This window comes from Elephantulus edwardii, unplaced genomic scaffold (genome assembly GCF_000299155.1).
Source record: "Elephantulus edwardii isolate Elephantulus edwardi_28Jun2011 unplaced genomic scaffold, EleEdw1.0 scaffold00254, whole genome shotgun sequence".
Taxonomy (NCBI): domain Eukaryota; kingdom Metazoa; phylum Chordata; class Mammalia; order Macroscelidea; family Macroscelididae; genus Elephantulus; species Elephantulus edwardii.
This window is the reverse complement of record NW_006400004.1, coordinates 1,336,934-1,359,514: the sequence shown is the minus strand read 5'-3', so window position 1 is coordinate 1,359,514 and position 22,581 is coordinate 1,336,934. Positions and strand designations below refer to the sequence as shown.

The 22,581-nt window shown below is 41.1% G+C and overlaps 1 protein-coding gene across 1 annotated transcript in view; it reads right to left on the bottom strand.

Moving 5' to 3' along the window:
• Positions 1-20,954, bottom strand: part of RGS7BP (regulator of G-protein signaling 7 binding protein) — a 243,880-nt gene extending 222,926 nt beyond the window's left edge. The window contains exons 1-2 of the mRNA XM_006899362.1: positions 20,106-20,954; positions 19,028-19,194 (exon numbers count right to left, since the gene is read on the bottom strand). Of these exons, the coding sequence (XP_006899424.1) occupies positions 19,028-19,194; positions 20,106-20,270 (332 nt within the window). The 5' untranslated portion in view covers positions 20,271-20,954. The remainder of the gene's footprint in view (positions 1-19,027; positions 19,195-20,105) is intronic.
• Between the last annotated feature and the right edge of the window lie 1,627 nt (positions 20,955-22,581).

Sequence of the window (22,581 nt, the reverse complement as noted above, 5' to 3'; positions counted from 1 at the left end):
TTCCTAAACTCAAAAGAAAATAAAGATTGACCATCTATTAAACAGAACTAAAAAAGAGCCTTTTAGAGGATAATTATAAAAAGAATGATTTCTTGATTAATTGAGTAAAATGTAAATGTATTAGTTCTTGCTGTTTACATATTTTCACCTCATAAATGTTAAAAGAAACATTTAGTCATCTTAGAATGCAGATTTCTAGGTTCAGAAAGTTGGGATGACATATCCAGGCTATTTACCCTTGTGTGTCTTTTGGAAGCTTGAACTTGGAAGCTTGAACATACTGAATCAGAATCTTATTTTAACAAGATCCGCTAATGATTTGGGATCAATATAAATCTCTTAGAGAGCTTGTTAGAATTAGAATCTGATTCAGTGTATCTGGTGCCTAAATAAAAACGTTCAAGACAAAATGAACCAGTTCAAAGCTCCAGTGATGCAACAGCAGTGTCCACCGCTCCGTGCCATGGACCACACATCGAGCTCAGTGCCTTCTCTCTCTGGGTTTACTCTACCAGCTTTGCTGCTATATCAAAACACATATTTGAAAATGTCAAACCTAATGAACAAACAAAATGCACATATCACAGGTATCACATATCACATACGCACACATCACAGAGCCTGGCACTCAGCCTGCAAAGATGAACAAAGCACAGTCTTTTTTTCACGACTCTCTCATGAAGCTCTCACGAACCTCACAGTATAAATAATAAAGTGACAATGAATTTTCCTAAAGTCATTTAAGATTTAATTTTCTCTTTAATTGGGGCATCTATTAAGAAGACTCTCACAAGGGGAAAGACATTAGATCTGTTCAAAACATAAAAAGGCTAAACTTCAATAGGCAATGTAAGTGTACTTGTCTAGTTCCACATCATATATAGTTCAAACACTACTCTCAGTACCGTGTGTGTGTGTGTGTGTGTGTGTGTGTGTGTGTGTGTCCAAAAAGGTGTTTTATCTTTCCAATTTCTGTGTGGCTTCATTCATTTTTATACTCCAGTTTTTATTCTTCTTGGTAATTCAGTTATCAGGGAGCTCTGGTGGCCTTTCTGTAGAGAATTGCACTGTTAAGCAGATAGTAGCAGTTCAAATCTCCAGCAAGTCTGCATAAGAAAGATAGGCAATGTTCTCAAGAGCAATTTAAACCCCCCAAAAGCTTGCTGGAGGGTCAGCTATGAGTCCATTTCTACCTGATGGCAATGAGTTTTGAGTTTAATCCAATTATCCATCTTTAGTCAGAGAAAGTTTTGGAGATTGGTCCCTTTGACATGACTCCATTTGTGTTAGATATCTTCCTAGCTGTCTGGCACAAGATGTTCCTAGCTTTTGAGGAGGTTTTGTTTCCAGAAGCAGAAACAGCAGCTATTTTGTCTTACCGTCCTCATGTCTTTTAGGGAAAAATTGTACCGAAATTTTATTTTTACTTGTCATATATTTATATGACAGTGTTGGGGGGATGTTTATCTATCTCTATCTCTATCTATTTTTCTTATCTCTATCTTTATCTCTGTCTACCTATATCTATATCTATCTATATCTGTAAACCAGATTGCTCCTTGGAGGCAAGAATTTTGACACTCTCACATACTTTAAGCATATTTCCATGAAGGACTGGTCCTTGAAGAAGGACATCACACTTGGAAAGATGAAGGGTCAGCACAGGAAAGGAAGAGCAAGGTTGTGGCAATAGGGGGCCAGTGAGTCAGAGATAGGGAAGTTGGCTCACAATAAAGCAGGGTTCAGAGCTATTGTTTATAGAGTCACTACGAGCCATAGTCAATTTGATAGCACATAACAACAACTATATGTATATGAAAACAAAACATTTGCCATTTCAACGTTTTATACACATGTAATTCAGTAACACTGGTTATATTCAGCATGTTACACAACCATCTGGATGAATCAGAATCTTGCCACTCACTCCAGAGTATGCTTCTGGGTCCTTTAGCAACAATATTAGCACCATAGAAGAAGCACTATCTGCTCAGTTATTTCACTCAAACCAGAGAGAGGAAAGAGCCCACTGCCCCAGCGGTAAATTAACCAAGTGCCTCTCTTCGTCCCCACACTACACTCACCGTCAGCTGGCTTTTTGTTAGAGTTTTAGATATGATCATTTGTCACCAAGCTGACTTTTACTCATGCCAATCCTAGAAACAAGAATAGAACTGTGTTCCATAGAGAGTTTTCAATGGCTGATTTTTCAGAAGGAGATCTGTAGGTCTTTCTTCCCAAGATCCACTTGGTGGACTTAAACTGCCAATCTTTCAGCTAGCAGCTGCATCGTTCAGAATCTCCCTATCTTCAGATAAACCAATCAAAACCAAATCACTGCCATTGAGTCAACTCCGACTAACTATGACCCTTCAACAGGTTTCCACAGCTGTATCATGCCCATTTAAAGACTAGGATGCTCCTGAGTCAGGGCATGGTATTTCCTTCCCCTCCCCCTTCTTTCCATTCTTTTTTTTATTTACTATTAATTTCAACGAAAATTTATGGAGACTTTGGATTTCTGTTCATTCATTATTGCACTTTTCTCCCTTCCCAACACTACCCTCTTGGAAAAGTAAAAGAAAAATTCTTTCATTGTTTTACGATCCCTCCTCCAGGTCCACTCCACTATACAGCCTTTGCTCTACACGCCTGTCATGCCAAAAATACCTAATAATTTTCCTTCTTAAACTGTTTTCTCCCTCATCTGTTTCAATGCAGTATACATTACTGAACCCATCCTTCTCAGTCTCCTCCAAACCCCGAGGTCAGTCCTGTTTTACAACAGTGGCACCATGCAGTATTTGTCATTTTGTGACTGAGATACTTCACTCAGCATAATGTCCTCCAAGGTCACCCATTTTGAATAATATTGCATGAGTTCCTTGTTTTTCAATGCAGCATAGTATTCCATTGTGTGAATATACTACAGCTTCTCTATCCATTGGTTTGGTGATGGGCACTTAAGTTGTTTCCAACTCCTTGCAGTGAACAAAGCGACGATAAACATGGGTGTGCATATATCTGCCTTTGGGGTATATTCCCAGTAGTGGATAAACATGGGTGTGCATATATCTGCCTTTGGGGTATATTCCCAGTAGTGGAATTGCTGTGTCAAATGGAATCTCTATTTGCAACTTTTTGAGAGAGCGCCATACCGCCTTCCACAGTGGCTGCATCATTTTACACTTCTACCAACAGTGAATAAGAGTTGCAGTTTCTTCACAACCTCAACAGCATTTGTTTCTTGCTGTTCTGTTAAATTTTGCTAGTCTTACTGGGGTGACATGATATCTTATGGTTGTTTTGGAGTCAATGACCTTTTAGCTAGAAGTCAATCATGTAACTGACTACACAACCAGGGATCCTCCATCTTCCAATGGGCCAACTGGCAGCATCAGTATGGATGGTGAAGAGATTGAGATAGTTAAAACAGTTTTAGTTTACTTGGCTCCACAGTCAACACTCTTGGTAACAGCAGCCAGGAAATCAGGAGATGAATTGAATTGCATTGGGAAAGTCAGCTGTGAGGGACCTCTCAAGAGTACTGAAGTGCAACAACGTCAGGCTGGAGACTAAGGTGTGCCTGATCCAGGCTATAGTCTTTGCAATTACATGCTATGCATAGGAGAGTTGGACAGTGAATAGGGATGATAGAAAGAGAATTGATGCCTTTGAGTTGTGGTGCTGGAGAAGAGTGTTAAATATACCATGGTCTGCTAGGAGAACAAACAGGTTTGTCCTGGAGAGGGTGAAGCCAGAATGTTCCCTGGAGTCAAGGATTCTGAAGCTTCGTCTGACAAACTTAGGGCATGTTGCAAGGAGGGACTGGTCTTTGGAGAGGGACATCATGTTTGGGAGAGTGGAGGGATGGCGCAGGAGAGGAAGACCCTTGATGAGATGGCTCGATTCTGTGAGTGGAGTGGTGGCAATGAAAGTGTTTGAGACAGTGAGGTTGGCACATGATAGAACGGCGTTTAGGGCTCTTGTACATAGGGTAGCTATGAATCGCAAATGACTTGATGGCACCTAACAACAACAACAACTACCTCCAGTCCTGATCCTACATTTGTCTTCATAGAGCCCGACCTCCCGTATAATTGTTCCACATATAGATTGAAAAGATATGGAGATAGGATAAATCCTTGGTGCACATCCTTCCTAATTTTGAAACATGTAGTATTTCCTTCTCTGTTCTGAAGATTGCTTTCTAGTCATAGTATAGGTTTTGCATAAGCACAATCAAGTGTTCTGAAACTTCCATTCTTCCTAGAGTCAGTCACAGTTTTTTGTGATCACAGTCAAATGGCTTTGCATAGTCAATGAAATAGACAGATATTCCTCTGGTACTCTCTGCTTTCAGCCAAGATCCACCTGACATTAGCTATAATATCCCTAGTACCATAGCATCTTCTAAACCCAGCCTGCACTTAAGGCAGTTCTCTGTTGATGTGCTGTTCTAGTCATTTTTGGGTAATCTTCAGAAGAATCTTGCTTGCATGTGATATCAATGGTACTATTCAATAAATTCTGCACTCTGTCAGATCACCTTTCTTTGGAATGAGGGCAAATATAGATCTCTTCCAGTCAGTTAGCCAGGCGGTTGCCCTCCATATTTCTTGGCACAACTTGGTGAGCACATCTGTTTGTTGAAATGTTATCAATCGGTAATGCCATCAGTTCCTGGGGCCTTATTTTTTGCCAATTCTTTCAGAGCAGCTTGAACTTCTTCCTTAATCACCACAGGCTCTTGCTCATACATTGTTTCATTAAATTCTTGCGTGTCTACCAATTCCTTTTGGTACAATGACTCTGTATACTCTTTCCATATTCTTTTAATGCTTCTTGGATTATTTACTACTCTGCCAAAATCACCCTTAAGTATTGCAAATCAAGGTTTGAATTTGTTCTTCAGTTTCTTCACCTTAAGAAATGCTGAACGACTTCAGTCCTTTTGATTTTCTGACTCCACCTCCTTGCACATTTCATTGTAATACTTTACATTGTCTTCCCAAGCTGCTCTTTGGAATCTTCTGTTCAATCCTTAATATCTTGATTTCTACCTTTTCCTTTGACTTCACAGCAATCTAGCATAATATTCAGAGTTTCTTCTTACATCTACCTTGGTCTTTTCTTCCTCCTCTGTCTTTGTAATGACCTTTTGCATTCTTCATGGATGGAATTCTTTATATCTTCCTATAATACATCCGGTCTTTGCTCATTAATGTCCAAGGCCTCAAACCTGTTCCATTCCTGAGATGGTTTTGAAATTCTGGTGGAGTAGACTCAAGGTCAAATTTTGGTTCCTGTGGACTTGATTTCATTTTCCTCAGCTTCAGCTTGAATTTACATATGAGTAGTTGGTGGTCTGTTCCACAATCAGCACCTAGCCTAGTTTTCGCAGCTGATATTGAGCTTCTCCAGCGATTCTTTACACAGATGTAATCTAATTCTTATGCACACCACCAGGTGAAATCCATGTGTATAGCTGGCATTCATGTTTCTTATAAAATGTATTTGCAATGAACAAGTCATTGTGAAAAATTATATCATTCTATCTCCGGCTTCATTTCTGTCACCAAGTCCATGTTTCCCAACTTCTGATCCTTCTTCTCTGTTTCCAATGTTTGTATTCCAGTTACCCATTATTGTTAATGCATCTTGATTGCATGACTGGTCATTATCTGAGTGCAAAAGTTGGTAGAAATCTTTTATTTCCTCCTCTTCGGCTCTGGTTGTTGGTGAATATAGTTCAATGATGGAGGTATTCACTGAATTTCCTTGTATGCATATGGACATTACCCTGTCACTCACAACATTATATTTCAAGATGGACATAGAAATGACACTTTTGGTACTAGCAGCCAGGAAATTAAAAGACGAATTGCACCGGGAAAGTCTGCTGTCAGAGACCTCTCCAAAGTACTGAAGAGCAATGATGTCAGTCTGGAGACAGGCCATGGTCTTTGCAATTACTTGCTATCCATCAGAAAGCTGGGTAATGACAAGGGATGATAGAATGGGAATTGAAGCCTTTGAGCTGTGGTGCTGGAGAGGAGTATTGAATATACCATACACGGCTAGGAGAACAAACACGTTTGTCCTGGAGAGGGTGAAGCCAGAGTGCTCCTTGGAGGCAAAGATTATGAAGCTTCATCTGACAAACTTTGGACATGTTGCAAGGCAGGGCCAGTCCTTGGAGAGGGACACTTTGCTTGGGAGGGTGGAGGGAAAAGTGCAGGAGAGGAAGACTCTTGATTAGGTAGATTGATGCAGTGACTGGGGTAATGGGGATAGGTGTGTTGGAGACAATAAGATTGGCAAGGGATAGAGCAGGGTTTAGGGCTGTTGTGCATAGAGTCATTATGAGTCACTGGCAATTTGACAATATATAACAACAACAACATGCAGAAAACATTCATTCTACTCAATGGTTTCAAATTCCACTGCTAGTAGAAGCTACAATCTTTCAAATAATAACATTCAGGAAACTGAGAGTTTTCTTTTAAAGTATAAGGAGTTATGTGGATGACTCTTTGCAGAATATATTAACCGGCTTGGCAAAAATACTCAAAGTATGACTTCTGTTGCAGACTAGTCAAGAAAATTGTTCTTTCATCCTTGTCTCTGATGGATAGCATATTCTTTCTATATAGATATATCATACTTTTCACTCTCTGACTAGTAGAGAGTACTACAAATTTGAAAAATGCAAAAATCCTTCACAAAATCCAACAGAATCCAATAGTATATAAAAAGTAATTCATCATGACCAAGTGGGATTTATAACAAGTATGCATGAATGGTTCAACATAAGAAAATAATCAACATAATTCATCACATTAAGAAAAGAAAAACATGAACCATATAATCCTATTAACTGATGTAGAAAAGGCCTTTGACAAAATGCAACACCACTTCTTGACTAAAACACTCAATAAAACAGGAAGAAAAGATAATTTCTTCAGCAATGTGAAAAGTATATATGGAAAACCAAGAGCCAACATCATTCGTAATGGGTAAAATCTGAAGACATTCCCTTTGTGAGCAGGGACCAGGCAAGAAAAGCCACCATCACCACTCCTATTCAATATTGTATTTGAAGTACTTGATAGGGTAGTTAAACAAAGGATAAAATGAGAGGCATCCTAATTGGCAAAGAAGCCATAAAACTGTCACTGTATGAAGATGATATCATGGTGCACACAGAAAACCCCAAACACTCAACAAAATACCTATTAGACCAATTTAATAGTGTGGCAGGATGCAAGATCAATATATATATATAAAAAATCAATGTCATTTCTCTACAGCAACAAAGAAAGCACGGAAAAGGAAATTAAGAATGCAATATCTTTTATAATAGCCAACCACAAGATGGAATAATTGGGAACAAACCAAACTACGGACATAAAAGCCTTTATAAGGAAAATTACAAAACGCCACTACAAGACTCTGTATGCATAAAAATAATTTTCCAGTGGGATGAAAAGAAAGCTTACACACTGGGAAAAATATTTGACAATGACATCTAAGACAAGGGTCTCATAATTAAAGTTTACAGAATACTGCTGGGCCTCCACAAGAAAAAGATTGATAACCCAGTCACCAAATGGGCAAAAGACATAAGAAGACTTCACAAAGGAAGACATTTAAATGGCAAACAAACACATGAAGAAAATGTTCAGAATCACTAGTAAACAGAGAGATGCAAAGCAAAACAACGAGATAAATACCCTCTTACCCCAGCAACAGTAGCAAAGTTAACAGGAAGGCAAGCAATAAATGTTGGAGAGGATGTGGAGAAATTGGAGCTCTCAAACATTGCTGGTGGGACTGTAAAATGAACAACCACCCTGGATGGTTATTTGGTACAGCTACTCCACTGCTAGAAATATACTCCAAGGAAATTAGAACTGAGACACAAATGGAGATATGGACACCTATGTTCACAGCAATCTTGTTCATAAGAGTAAGAAAAAGGATATAGCCTAAGTATCCATCAACAAATAAATAGATTGAGAGACTATGGTATATTCACATGATGGGATACTATGCAGTACTAAGGAACAATGATTTTGTAAAAACTAAAGTAGGAGAGTCTAGAAAGCATTATGCTGAGTGAATGAACTCTCACTCTAAGGACAAATACTGCATAACATCATGATTGTAAAAATAGAATGATAACTAAGCAAGATATGTATAAATGTTGAAAAAGGGAAAGGAGAAAGGGAGGATGGGAGAAAAAGGGGTACGGTGGAAGTCACTAGAATAGTAGAGGTTAGTAAGCAGATAGGGGAGTGGTGGAACGAAGATTCAGTGGGGATTGAAAAGACAAAGTAATAATAAGCATCGATCAATGTTAACTATATAAAAGGCAATGCATAGGAATGATTGTATAAAACAATGTACATGAATGAAACACAATAGATACAAATTATTGTATGCAAACCAATACAAATAAGAAGGTAAAAAAATCTATGATGGGAAAGGATGAATAAGGAACATTAGTGGAAAACACAGCATGTACGAAACACAGGTATTACTTGTTTCACCAAAAGCTCAAGTTATTGCTGCCCAACTCAGACCCTTTCCAAGTGCGGATCAAAGAAACTCAAGAAAATTGCCTCCACAGTTATCAAACTCTTTCCCCTACCCTTGCTGTTGTTAGCTCCCATGGAGTCAGTTCCACCTCTGGGTGACATCAACACAACAGACAGAGCACTACCAGGTCCTGCACCATCCCTAAAACGGCTACACGCTGGACTACTGTGATCCACAGAGTGTTCATTGCCTGATTTGTGGAAGCAGATTGCCAGGCCTTTCTCCTTAGGCCATCTCAGATTAAAAGCTCTGCTGAAACCAGTTCAGCAGCCTGGCAAGGTGTGAGCTTCCACTGATACACAGGAGCATTAGCTATTCTCCCACCTGGAAGCCAAAACCTCTGCCACAGAACTGCTGCCCTCTTGCTCTACCACGTCACCACAGTGCTGTCTCCGCCGAAGGGGTAAAAGGGAGCATTCGTGCCTGCGTGTCAAGTCTCTATTTTTCATTTTCCTCACTCCTCCACCTTGCAGCTTCTCAACAAACAGAACAAGGGAAAAGGCAAAGCACCACCTAGAAATAGAACTAGGAAAAAAATGATCATAAAAGTCAAATAAAGATAAATTTAAAAAATCAGAAGAAAGATGGAAGGAAAATGGCAACAGAGAGGCATGGTTGGATGGGAAAAATAATTTCTGGATAGAATCTGTGGTTTTGGATCTCTACGATATTTATCACAATGCTGCAGAAAACTATTGGAAAATTCAGATACTTCTTGTGAACATTGATAGTATATTCACATTCCAACAAATTATTTAAATTATCAAACTTCCTTTATGGTGCTTATTTTTTATACCTCAATTTTGTAAACAGATTCTATATGATTATATATGGATGAATATAAGGCATTGGAGAGATAAAGTTATAAAATTCAGAAGTCATGTCATTCAATTTGCTCATTGTGATGTACAGAGAATTTAACAGCCTTGTCCAGTGGCACACAGTCTGTACTAGAACTAGATAAAAAGGTAAATATTGTCTGCTCTATGAATAATCTAGGCTGGTATACACAAAGAAAATGTTCCTAAGATTAACTGTGCTTGAACCCTTACATCTCCATAATATTTTAAGTTATTCACAAAAAGTCCTTTGACAGCTGTCTTAGTTACTTAGTGATACTATAACAGAAATATCACAAGTGAGTGGTTTTAACAAACAGGAATTTATTTTCTTACAGTTTAGGAGGCTAGAAGTCTGAATTAGGGTATGAGCTAGAGGGGAAGTTTCTTGTCTCTTTAAGCTTCTACTCCAGAACAATGTAATGTTTATGTGGCTTGATATCCCTTAATCTCTGCATCTGTCCTTGTTAAATCACTTTAGAGATCTCAAAAGAGATGAACTCAAGACATATCCTACGCTAATATTGTCTCACTAACATAACAGAGATGACCCACTTCCAAATGGGATTATAACCTCAGGCACGTTGTTGTTGTTGTTGTTGTTAGGTGCCATCAAGTCAAGTATGACTCACAGTTACCCTATGAACAAAAGCTCTGAACCCTGTTCTATTCTTCACCATCCTCACACTTCCTGACGCACAAGTAGTACACCTTGTCAAGGGTCTTCTCCTGCACCAACCCTCCACTTTTCCTAACATCAAGTTCCTCTCCAAGGAATAACTCCTGCTAGCAACATGCCCAAAATATGTGAGGTGAAGCCTCATCATTCTTGCCTCCAAAGAGCTCTCTGGCTGCACTCTCTCCAAGACATATTTGTGTGTTCTCTTTGCCATCCATGGTATGTTCAGCACTCTTCTCCAACACCACAATTCAAGGGCATCAATTCTTCTCGGGCACAGAGGTTTAGAAATTACAACACCTATTATGATTATGAGGGGAAACATTTAAGCCAAATCTTAAAGAGACAGATTATCACAGTGGCTGAAACAGTGGGTTTAAACTCATCAGAGACTGTGGGAATGGCACAGAATGGGTGCATGATTTCATTCTTTATTACATCGGGTCACTGTGAGTTAGGATTGACAGAACAATAAAAACAATTTAATCATTAACAACGGGCTTCTCAGAAATCTCAACATAGAAGATTCCTCAGGACCTAATGCAGGAAGCCTAATGAAAGTAAACAAGTATTTGCTCCAACCTCTGTGTTTTTAAAAAATATCTTAAATAAAAGATATTATTTGATGGATTATAATCAACACTCTTGGCACCAACAGTGAGGAAATCAAAAGATGAATTGCATTAGGTAAATGTACTGTCAGGGACCTTTCCAGAGTACTGAGAAGCAACAATGTCTGTCTACAGACTAAGGTGCACCTGATCCAGGCCGTGAATTTAGCAATGACTTGCTAACTGCAAAGAGCTGGATAATGACTAAGGATGACAAAAGAAGAATTGATGCCTTTGAGTCATGGTGCTGGAGAAGAGTCTTGAACATACCATGGACTGCCAAGAGAACTAATAGGTTTGTCTTGGAAAGGGTGAAACCAAATTTCCCCTTGGAAGGCCAGGATTTTGAAGCCCCATCTCACATACTCTGGACGTGTGGTTGGGAGGGACCGATCCTTGGAGAAGGACATCATGCTTGGAAGGGTGGAGGGACAGTGCAGGAGAGGAAGCCCCAAGATGAGATGGATTGATACAGTAATTAGGGCAATGGGTGGGGCGGGTAGGTGTGTTGTAGTCAGTGAGACTGGCTCAGGACAGGGAAGGCTTCAGAGCTTCTGTATATAAGGTCACTATGAGTCGAAGGCAATTCAACAGCACATAAAACAACAACAGTAATTCTAAAGTACATATATCTTGGCAACCTGAATTTTTAATGTCATTAATACTTATGAGAACATTAGTCTGCATTTGTAGTTTTTGTGTATTATCAAGTAAAAACTGACAGGCAATGAATTGCACAGGAGGAGATGGTTCATCCATTCTTCTCCCACAGAGCAACTCACGGATTTAAATTGCACATCTTTGGGGTGTAGTGCAATTCCTTCTTTCTTAAAAAAAATCTACTTGGAATATGTGAATGTGGCTTTATTAGAGAATAGCGTCTTTCATATGTAATTAAATTTAGAATCTCAGAATAAACTCTCCTGAATTGTTTTGGTCGATTACTGTGGAGTTGGAACAGACCCATAGCTGACCCTCCAGCAGGTTTTCTGAGGCAGTAAATTGCAAGAGAAGAGATTGTCTACCTTTTCCCTACAGAGCAGCTGGTGTATTAGAATTGCATTCCTTCATGTTAGCAGCACAGTTTTTTACCACTGGACTACTACTGGGCAAAGTTAGCTAGTACCCACATAATATTTACCATATAGTAGAAAATCTTCTAAGGGACTGACAAATGTTATGTATTAAAATCTCATCACATCATATGACACGGTCCCACTATTAATTAGCTGTTTTACAGATTAAGAAAGCTCTCGTGGCCTGGTGGTGAGGAGTTGCACTGCCAACCCAAAGGCCTGTGGTTCGAATCCACCAGCTGTTTTGTGGGAGAAAGATGTGAGCCATCTTCTCCTGCTATACACAGCCTCTGAAAACATGTTGGGACATCAGCTATCAGTCAGTTCCTAGTACACAACAACATCCTATTATTCAGGGAGGGAAGTGCTAAGGTTTCAATACCTGCAGTCAGACCTCAAATTCTGGATGCTTAACCACCATACACACTGCCACACACCACTCTGAAGCAATTTGCACATTAATATACATGTATCCCTAATCTGTCATAACGACGGGATCTTTCCAGTTCTAATCTGACTCAGAGTTAATGTTCTTTTCCATTACACTCTGCTGCTTTGCAAATCATCTTACTTAAACTTCACTTTTAAGAGCTTCAGTGAGTGATTCTGTTTTCATTTTCTTCAGAGACCACTAACAGAAGGTGGCAGAGAAGGAAGATGAATCCTACACAGACAGCTTTGGTTCCCACTGCGTCAGCACAGGAATGGAAATCTTAACCAATAGTCCACCCATATAAATCCCCAGGTGGTTCCTGTAGCATGGTGGCTCATCTCACCCTCCCTACTGTGGGTGCTGAGCTCTGGAGGTGGTATAGTCAGTGGAACAGCCACTAGATCATGGAAAGAGATTAAGATCACATCAAACAGGCAAACTGCCATCTACCTGCTGGGTGCTGCACTCCCTTAATCCAATCACCTACCCTGTGAATGGAAATGACAAACCCTGGTTTATAAATGAAGGAACTGACATTGCGAAAAATAGGTAACTCCACCAAGGTTATAAGAGCCACTGTTCAGCCCAGGTCTGCTGGCTTCTCACTCTTACTTCACCAAATTGTCTCTTGTTGTCGTTATGTACCTCTGAGTCAGAATTCATCAGTAGCTGACCTTCCAGTGGGTTTTCAAAGATAGTGAATCACATGGGAGGAGCCTGCCTCTCTTTCTCCCACAGAATAGCTGGTGGATTTGAACCGCATCCCTTAGGGTTGGCAGTGCAGCTCTTAACCACTAGTCTACAAGAGCCAAAGTCACTTAAATCCCTTCAACTTCATACTCCTCAAATATAAAATTGCATGGGAGAAGACTGCCAGCCTTTCTTCCTCAGAGCAGCTGGTGGATTCAAACCACGCATTTTTGCGTTGGCAGCAGAACTCCCTATACAGTAGGCCTCCAGAGCCCCCTACAAAGCAAAGAGATTAGGTTAAATCAATATCTGTGTGCCAGCCAGTCAGAAGGAGTCTTTGAAGGGAAGAGGTTTCGAATGTTACTTTGAGAAAGAATTCTAAGACCATTGTTCTGACCTCTCAAAGCCAGCTTCTTTACAGGCATGCACCAAGTAACAACAACAGCAAAAAGTGATGCCACTTTAAGTCCCTTATAAATTTGGAAAATTTATACTGCTAAAAGAATTGGGAGATCACTCTGTCAAATGATCTTTAACTCTTGTCTAGTTTTAGACTTAGAAAAAGATCAGAGTAGTGAAAATATGGTAAGTCAGGCCAGTCAGAGACTTCAGATTCACTTAGCTGGATCTGTCCAGAAAATCTTTGATGCCTTTGAATGAAATGGCTAGGTCTGAACTTCTGCTGATCTAAGAACAATGTGAGGACATTTTTCAATGGTGTCTATGAAGACAGATTTCTTCCTTAATATCAGCCGGTGACAGTGTGAGCTTTGTTTTCTTATGATCATTAGTCCTTGAGGGTTTTAACTGGTCAGAGATGAAAGAGATACAGCATTCGGTAGCTTGTTTAATTCTAATGTGTCTTTTTCCTCTTATTCTCTACTTGTACTGCCCAATCCTCATTTAATTTTGTCCTCCTCCTCTTTCTCTTCCTGTCTTTCGGAACCCTGGTAGTACAGTTGTTAAAGTACAAAAAAAAAAAAATAAAGAAAAATGCAAACAAAAATACACAACTCTCAACCAAAAAAGCTGACTGATGAATTCACCCCACTCTGGGAAGCTCTGATAACCTAGTGGTAGGACACTGTGATACAATCCCAAAGGCACATTGGAATCTACTGGTTGTTCTGTGGGAGAAGGATGAGAAATCTCCTCTGTGAGGTTTACTGTTTCTGAAAACCTGCTGGAGGGTCAGCTATGATTTGATTCTGACTTGATGGCACACAACAACTGAGAGAAAAGGATGTGGCAATCTACTGTTGTGGTGAGTATACAAACTTGGAAACCATATGACCAGTTCTACTCTGTCCTGTGGAGCTGCTGTGAGTCAGAAACTCAAAGGCAATGGATCTTCCCACCCCACCACTCCTCTCCTCTCCCTTCTCTGGCCTCCTCAGATAGACAGACTATGGTTAGCCTGGGTTGATAAGAAAGGAGTGAATTGATATATTCCTTTGAATCCACTCTCTCCCCTACCTTTACAAGACAAGTCTATCAGGCTGGCATCTTAGCAGGTATATGGAAAGTCAAGTTTAATTTTTTCTATCTCTTTAATCATGCTCGTTAAATAAAAATGACACATGTAGAAATGAATAAAGCTAATGAAAAGACCAAGTGTTAATCATGATGATGGTGTTAATGCATTCTTTTTATCGAGTTCCACTTTACATACCATAAAATTCACTCATTTTAAGTATTCTATACATTAATTTTCCCTTAATGTATAGAGTTGTTCAGCCCTTATTAGGAGCTCTGGTGGCTTTGTGTTAAGAAACTGCACTGCAATCTCAAATGCATGTGGTTCAAACCCATAAACTACTACATGGAGGAATAATGAACAATCTCCTCCCATGAAATTTACCGTCTTTGAAAATATGCTGAAGGGTCAGCTCCTATTCGATAGTACACAACAACAACATGGCCATCATTAGGGAACTCTGGTGATGAGTGTACAACATATGTAGCCTCTAACTAAAAGGTCGGCAGCTCAAATCCACCAGCCACTCAAAAGGAAGAAGACAGGCAGTCTCCTTCCAGAGAGATTTACGGTGTCAGAAGCGAGATAGAGGTTTGCGATGAGTCAGAATCAACTTAACGACAACTTGTGGGTTTTATAGCCATCACCACAATCAAATTTGAAAATACATCTCCCTAAAACAATCTCTTAAACTCATTTTCAGGTATTCCCTGTTTCTGGCCACATCCCAAGGTAACTAACCTATTTTGAGTCTCTAAATTGTCTTTCTTCTGGATATTTTGTATAAATGAGATCATATAATAAGGAATCTTTTGTGACTGACATGTTTCACATAGTGGTCTTGAAGTTCATACACGTGCCAGCACATAGTTGGACTTCATTCCCTGACACATAACACCTTTTTGAATGGAAGACAGTGGACTTCAGAATGATACAAATCTGGGTTCGAATCACAGCTCTAGCACTTTGCTGTTGTTGTTGTTGTTATGTGTTATCAAGTAAACTATGAATTTTAATAATAGAAATTCCACAAACAATAGATGTGAATTTTGTCCTATCCTACACCATCCTCACGATTATCAATGGCTTGAGCCATTTTTAATCACTGTATAGTCAATCTATCACCTTCCTTTTTCTCTGACCTTTCACCTTTCCCAGCACGAGGTGTTATTCCAAGGGCTAGTCAGTTCCTCCTGACAACATGCCCCAACTGAGTGAGGCCAAATGTGACCAGTCGTTGCTCTAAGGAGCATCCTGATTGGTTGCACTTCCTCCAAGATTAACTAGCTGTATGATTTTAAGTTTCAGTTGTTAACTCCTCTAAAAAAGCATTTGTAGTCTAAGGAGAATGATCTTTTGCTTGGAGGATTGGTCTATGAATTATATCAATTGTTCTGGCAAAAAGTGGTTACCTAGGCAATTTGTTCTTTTCCTTTTCATTCCCCAAGAACTTGCTTCTCTACTATTCATCCCTGGGTCAAACTTTAACCTAGATCCCATAGCCTCCCTAGCAGCCATCACATACAACTTAAAATAGGCGCCCACATGACAAGCAACGTCAGAAACAAAATTGCACCAGAAAGAAACAAAACCCTTTTACTAATATAGTCCAGATGGCAGAGACAAAAGGGATTTCCTCCAAATACATTACTGTCACTTTTCATAAAGAAGGTTAAACTGTATTTCACTATTGTTTTAAAGAGTAAAATGAATCAAACACTACCTCAGAGCATTTGAGCATTTTCTGGAGTTGGTGTAACTTTTCAGTCTTAAAGCATTACATTTTCCTCACTCATTCGTATCAAACTACCCTCATTAACATCAATCACCAGATAAAACACAGCTCAGTAGCGAAAGGCCACAAACCAGAAGGAGTCCTCAAAATTGTCTTTTAACCAATTTTCAGATCCTTTCCTACCTGAACTATTAGTGGTTATTGTTATTGTGTGCTGTCAAGTCAGAACCAACCCACAGTTGACCCTCCAGTGTGTTCTCAGAGGTAGTTAACCGTGCAGGAGAAGGAAAGATTTCTCAGCCTTCTACCCTTAAAGCACTGGTAAAACTTACTGGAAAGTAGTCTGAATTGATATTCTTTATTATTTCTCTACCAACCTTCACAACATCACCCACTTAAGATCCAATTTAAAGAACTCCTAGACATAGTTCAATACAGGACTCTGGTGACCTACTCTACAGGGAGTTGTACTACTAACCCAAATGTCAAACATACGTATGGGTTCAAATCCACTAGCTGCTCTGTGAGAGAAAGATGGACAACCTCTTCCTCTGCGAATTATAGCTTCTGGAAAAAACCTCTAAGTGATCAGCTCCAGAGATCTCTAGGTCAGTAATGAGTTTGTTGTAAGTTTGTTGTGAGTTGGATTTAACTCTTGGACACAATGCTTACAAAGATTCTACCCCTTAATCCTGAATATAGTTTTCTCTTCTAAATCTTCTCTTCTTTCTGGGTCATTGTTTTTCCAGTTTTGTAATACACGACTATTTCCCTTCATATTCTATTTCTCCACCTTTCTACGTCTGAGATTTATCACAACTTCATTTCGTTCCTGAATTCTCTACTTCCACTGCCAGCTATGTTCCCCTTCACTTCTTCGTAAGTACAGTGTTGTTGTTGTTGTTATGTGCCGTCGACTCGCTTGCAACTCATAGCGCCCCTATGTACAACAGCCCTAAACTCTGCTCTGTCCTGTGCCAATCGTACTGTTTCTGACACGCCCATCCCGATTACCCCAGTCACTGAATCAATCCACCTCATAGAGGGCCCTCCCCTCCTGCACTGTCCCTCCACCCTACCAAGCATGATGTCCTTCTCCAAGGACCGGTCCCTCCTTAGAACATGTCCAAAGTATGTTAGATGGAGCCTCAGAATCCTTGCCTCCAAGGACCCGCCCAGTTTAACCCTTTCCAGGATGAATCTGTTTGTTTTCCTAGCAGTCCGTGGTACTCTCAATACTGTTCTCCAGCATCACAGCTCAAAGGCATCAATTCTCCTTCTATCCTCCTTGGTCATTGTCCAACTCTCTGATGCATAACAAGTGATTGCGAAGACCATGGCCTGTATCAGACGCACCTTAGTCTCCATAACAAGTGATAGCAAAGACCATGGCCTGTATCAGATACACCTTAGTCTCCAGAGACAAAAGTACAGTACAATGGTTAAAAGCTGAAAGGTAGAAAACTCATTGCCATTGACTCAGAAGTGACTTATAGCTGCCCCTCTTCTGGATTTCCAAGGCTGTAAATGGCACGAGAGGTTGCCCATACTTCTCCTAAGCAGCAACTGGTGGATTCAAATTACCAGAGAGGCACAGTTTTTAGGCTAGCAGTTTACCACTCCATACTAGGCAACTGGCGCACTCAGAGGAGATAAAGCTCCTCAATATTTCTATACAATTAAATTGGAGCATGTTTAATTTTGTTTATCCTTCACTTTAAGATTAGTACAGTCTATCCATGTTATAAAAGAACTGTTGTCAAATGTAAACTAGCTATTAGGAGAGGCAAAAAGACTTCATACATTACTAATAGTCACTACGCATAATAGTGGCATGAAACATGGCAAAAAGTCACAATTTTAAATTGGCAAATTCGTTATGTTCCCTACAGTGATCAGTCTGCAGTGTTATCATGTGTGCCTGACTAATTTGAGCTTCTATTATGATAAAGTCGTAGTCACACAGATAAACAGATGAGGGCTAAAGACACAGACTGAATTGAGCACTTACAGTAATGCACTTATATAACGATTGCTGTGTTTCCTCATCACTTATCTTGAAAACAGGAACTGTGCATAAAACGGTGGCTAACTTTTCTCCCAGTATTGAGAATCAAGAAAAAAAACAGAATCTCAAGAGACAAGTTTATATTCACTCTTTTATCACTTAAAATAGTCTTAGGACTCTATGTAGTTGTTGTTTGGTGCCATCAACAACGATTCATAGTGAATTCATAGTGACCCTGTGAACAACAGATCAGAACCCTGTCCTATCCTGTGCCATAAAGTGTGAGTAAAAAATTAAAATACTTCAGAGAGGCATCATCAGCTTAGATTTACTTAGGTTAGTGAGTTTGCCTAATCTTTAGAAAGATTTCTTGTTACTTTTTCTATCTTAAACAGAAGAGAGCATTTATAACCAAGACGTTATTTTAAGTACTTCCTTTTAGTATCATTTGAGTCTATCTGATAGTACAAATAAGAAATCTGAGTTTTAGCAAAAGTATACTCAACAGAACTTTTTTTATTGAGTATCACCTGACAAAATAATGTTCAAGCCTAATGATTTAACTTTCATTAAACATTCAGCAAATAACGGTAAGCCCTAAATTCCAGTGCATGTCCAGTCTTTTGAAAGTTAACTTTTAAAAAAAATCACTAAGTGGCTCAAATCTTCAATATACAAGCAAAACACCCAGAGTTTTTGGATTATGCTTTGGCATATACTCTGCATTTCCCTCTCTAGAAAACCCTGATCTCAAGATGATCAGCTAAAATCCTAAGTTTGTAGAAAGTCATTCTGAGGCCTTCCTTGCCATAAAGATCTGCCAACATGTATGCATTGTTTATATGATTTATCAAGTAATGCCACAAGTCTCCTACCCTGAGATGGCTGCAAGTTTTTGGTGTGCCTGACGGGCCATTTCACATCCTTTGGTTCTCGTCTTGTGCATTTCCGCACGGAGTGAGGGGCAGCTAACCGAGACATCTCCGATAGAAATGACCAACTCTCGGTAGAGGGCCACTTGCGTGTTGAACTCTTGGACAAGCTGCAAAAGAAGAAAACCTCTTTCACTAAACACTCATCATTGGAAAGTTTCCTACTTAGAAGTGCATAAACAGTGGTCTTCACTGGCTCCTGATCAATCTCCCCAATTTATAAGAAGCCTACAAAGTGTTTAAAGCTTTAGACACAAAGAGAGCAAGATCTCTTTGTCTAAGACAAGTGTTGCTTTTTCCTTTTCTCTCACACTTGTTCAGCACAAGCCTGACTATGGAAGCTCTCCTTCCAGATCTACTTTTCCTCTTCCTTTTCAGACCGCTTATATAGAGAGCTAACATGCCACTCCCAAGTCTCTAGAGAAAGATGCTGGGGACATGGGCCTTACTCTGTCTTTTGCAAGGTGGTAGAGTCTGGTTTGGAAGTTCTGTGAATATAGAAAGCCAAGGGAAGAATGTAACAGGCAAACTATTCACCTCCTGCTGGCTCACTGAACAGATCCGGCTTGGAGACTGAAGCCTGAGGGGAAGACCCACCACAGCCTCTCGCTGGAACCTTCTTCCTCACCGCAGCGCGCTGTGTGCTCTGTTTGGGTTTGTTTGCTACTGTCTCCCCACAAAGGCAACACCTCCACTCCCTCCCTTTGCTGTGAGCAAGTCAGTTCACTGTCCTTTGCCTCCACCAGTCTCTTGAGACTGGAGAAGCATGACCTGCGGCCACTGACCTCCAAGACCCTCGCCTTGGCACTTCCCTCCGCGGGGCCATGGCGATCAGGGTGTCACCCTGAATTAGGAGGACTACAGATTCAAAAATAGTACCTGTGCACGTGATCGACATAGAGGGGCTGAGGGTGGGGGAGTAGTTGACTCTCAAGCAAACGGTTAATATACACGTTTCCCCCATCCCCCTCCAGGAAAAAAAGAAATGGAAAAAAGAGAGAGAAGTGCAATTTTCACCCACCATCTTGCAGTCGTCCAGGGTTCTCTGGATTTTGTGGGCGCTCTCGGAGCTGCTGCCCCTGCGCTCCCAATCCCCGCTCTGCAGCGGGGGCTTGCTGATCTGGAAGATGGAAGAGCGGGTAGACCGGCTGGGGCGCTTTTTGCGCCCATTCGGTGCAGAACTCATGCATACACATCCACGAAGCCGAAGCCGCTGGTGCAGTGCGCCCCGGCGCGGGCGGCCCGGTCGTTGCCCTGCGCGCCGCTGCGGAGCAGCCCGAGCGGGGACCCGAGACGCACCACTCACAGGCTTGGGGCTGGCTGCGCGGGTGGGTAACCTTCAGCTTGAAGGAGAGCGGGGGCAGCGCTGGCTGTGCCGTGCAGCATCGCTTCCACTAGCAGCGAGGAAGGGGCTCGGTCAAGTTCTGCTCAGCAGCATTGCCGGCCCTGTCCCGGGAGCTGGGCGCTGGCGCGGGCTCGCACCACCTTCCGCTCGGCATGGATTGCACCGCTGGGCGAGAAGGAGCACGCCGCCCCGCGGCTCTGAGTTTCCATTCAGATCTGGGAGCAGCTTTCAAAGCCTGCGCTGTCAGTGAGGGTGGGAGGAAGTGGAGGGGTGTCGCTCTTGCTCTGAGTGTCTTTCCGCAGCGGCGCTCGGTTGGTCTTTCCCCTCCCTCCCTGGTCGCCAGGCCTGGCAGGGCTGGCCTTCTCCAAAGCAAGCAATTGACTCTAATTGGCTGCCTTGATCCCTGGTCTCTATGGGCTCATCTGTTTGAGGATCCCAAATGAAACCGTGGCGGGACTAGCAGACGCAGAGAATCGGTCCGACTGACGTTGTTCGCGGCCCCGCACATTGATAGGACCAGAATACAAATGTGATCCGTCCATACTGCACCCCCGCCCCGCACCTCCCCAAGTTTATGCATTTATCCAATCAAATGCCCGGGAACATCAATTGCAATATTACTTCATCTGCTCTATTATTAGAAAGGAAAAGTGTCATCAGAGTGGAGCACATTGCCACATGCTGCGACTTAAACACGGATTTCAGATAAACCAGTGTGGACTTTAGGCCCTTCTTTGCCTTCACGAACCGCCTGGGGCCACGGATTAGTAAACCCAAACCTAGAACAAAGTGAAGTTTTTACTTAAAAATGGAAGATCTCTCTTTAATAGACAAGGAAAGATTTATCCCCTTTTCTGTTTTGTTTATCTCTGTTCAATGTGGGTGGGTGTGTGGAGCAAAGGAGTGGGGGCAGAATGAACAGAAGTTCTGTCAAATTGCTTCTCATTCTTATCCAACTTGAACTAAAGCTCTTGATCTTTATCTGAATTTCAGGGTCTGGGAAACCAGTTCTGAGAATTTCCCCATAAAAACTTGAACAAGTAATAGTCAACAGGGCTTTCTGGACCTCCAAAAGACCTTTGTCTGCTTTATGGAAGATCAATGACCCAGAACTCAATAGCGGTGTCCAGGAATAATAGGAAAGAATGCCTGCACGAAAGGCAGATGGACCCAGGGCCACATGAGGCCCCCTTGACCAATGATGTCTGAAGACTCTGCAGGGAGGAGGAAGGAATGGAGTATTCATCTCTCTTGCTCTGAGAACACTTGTTCCTATAAATGATATATTTGGAAGGGGCAGATAAAGAGGTTAGCCATCAGAGCTAGCTATAGCGTTAAAAGCCTGATAAAAAGAAATCAGAGTTTTCTGTTCAATATCTCATGATAGAGAATGCATACGAAGGGAAGCCAGGAAGTCTTACACCTGAGGAGAGTAACTGGAATATTTTAACAAGACAGAAAAATATTGGGACCTCTATATAAATCAGGATTCCTCTGCATTTGCACATCGTTGTTAGTGCCACTGAGGCAGCTTCGATTCACAGGGTCAATGTGCAGAATGCAACCCCGTGGCTTCAGTGGATGGCATTCACTGGATGGCAGTCACTGGATGGCATTCACTGAATGGCATTCACTGGATGGCAGTCACTGGACGGCAGTCACTGGATGGCATTCACTGGGTGGCAGTCACTGGATGGCAGTCCAGTGCCATCCTTGAAATTTCAGCCACTCTTCAGCCCACTCTTGCAGCTCCTGTGTCAGTCCATTTTACTGAGGGTCTCTCGCTCACCTGATACTTGATCAAGTGTGATTTCTTTCTCCAGGGACTATCTCTTCCTGATATATGCCCAGAGTATGTGAGACCAATTTTTTCCCCTTTTTAAAAAAATTTATTTATTTTTTATTTAAATGAACATCTACAGAGATTTTGGAATTCCATTCTTTCATCATTGCATTTTCCGCCCCCCGCCCCCCACCCCCATTTGCTCCTCTCCTTCAAACGCAAAAGAAAAACTCCCTCATTGGTAGCAATCCCACACACTCATCCCCCAACCCCCAAATATAATCCACTCTGCAACTCTCATTCCGTACTCTTACGATAAGCATAATGCTCTAAAATATAAAACATTTTCTACCCCAAAGACTTCAATGT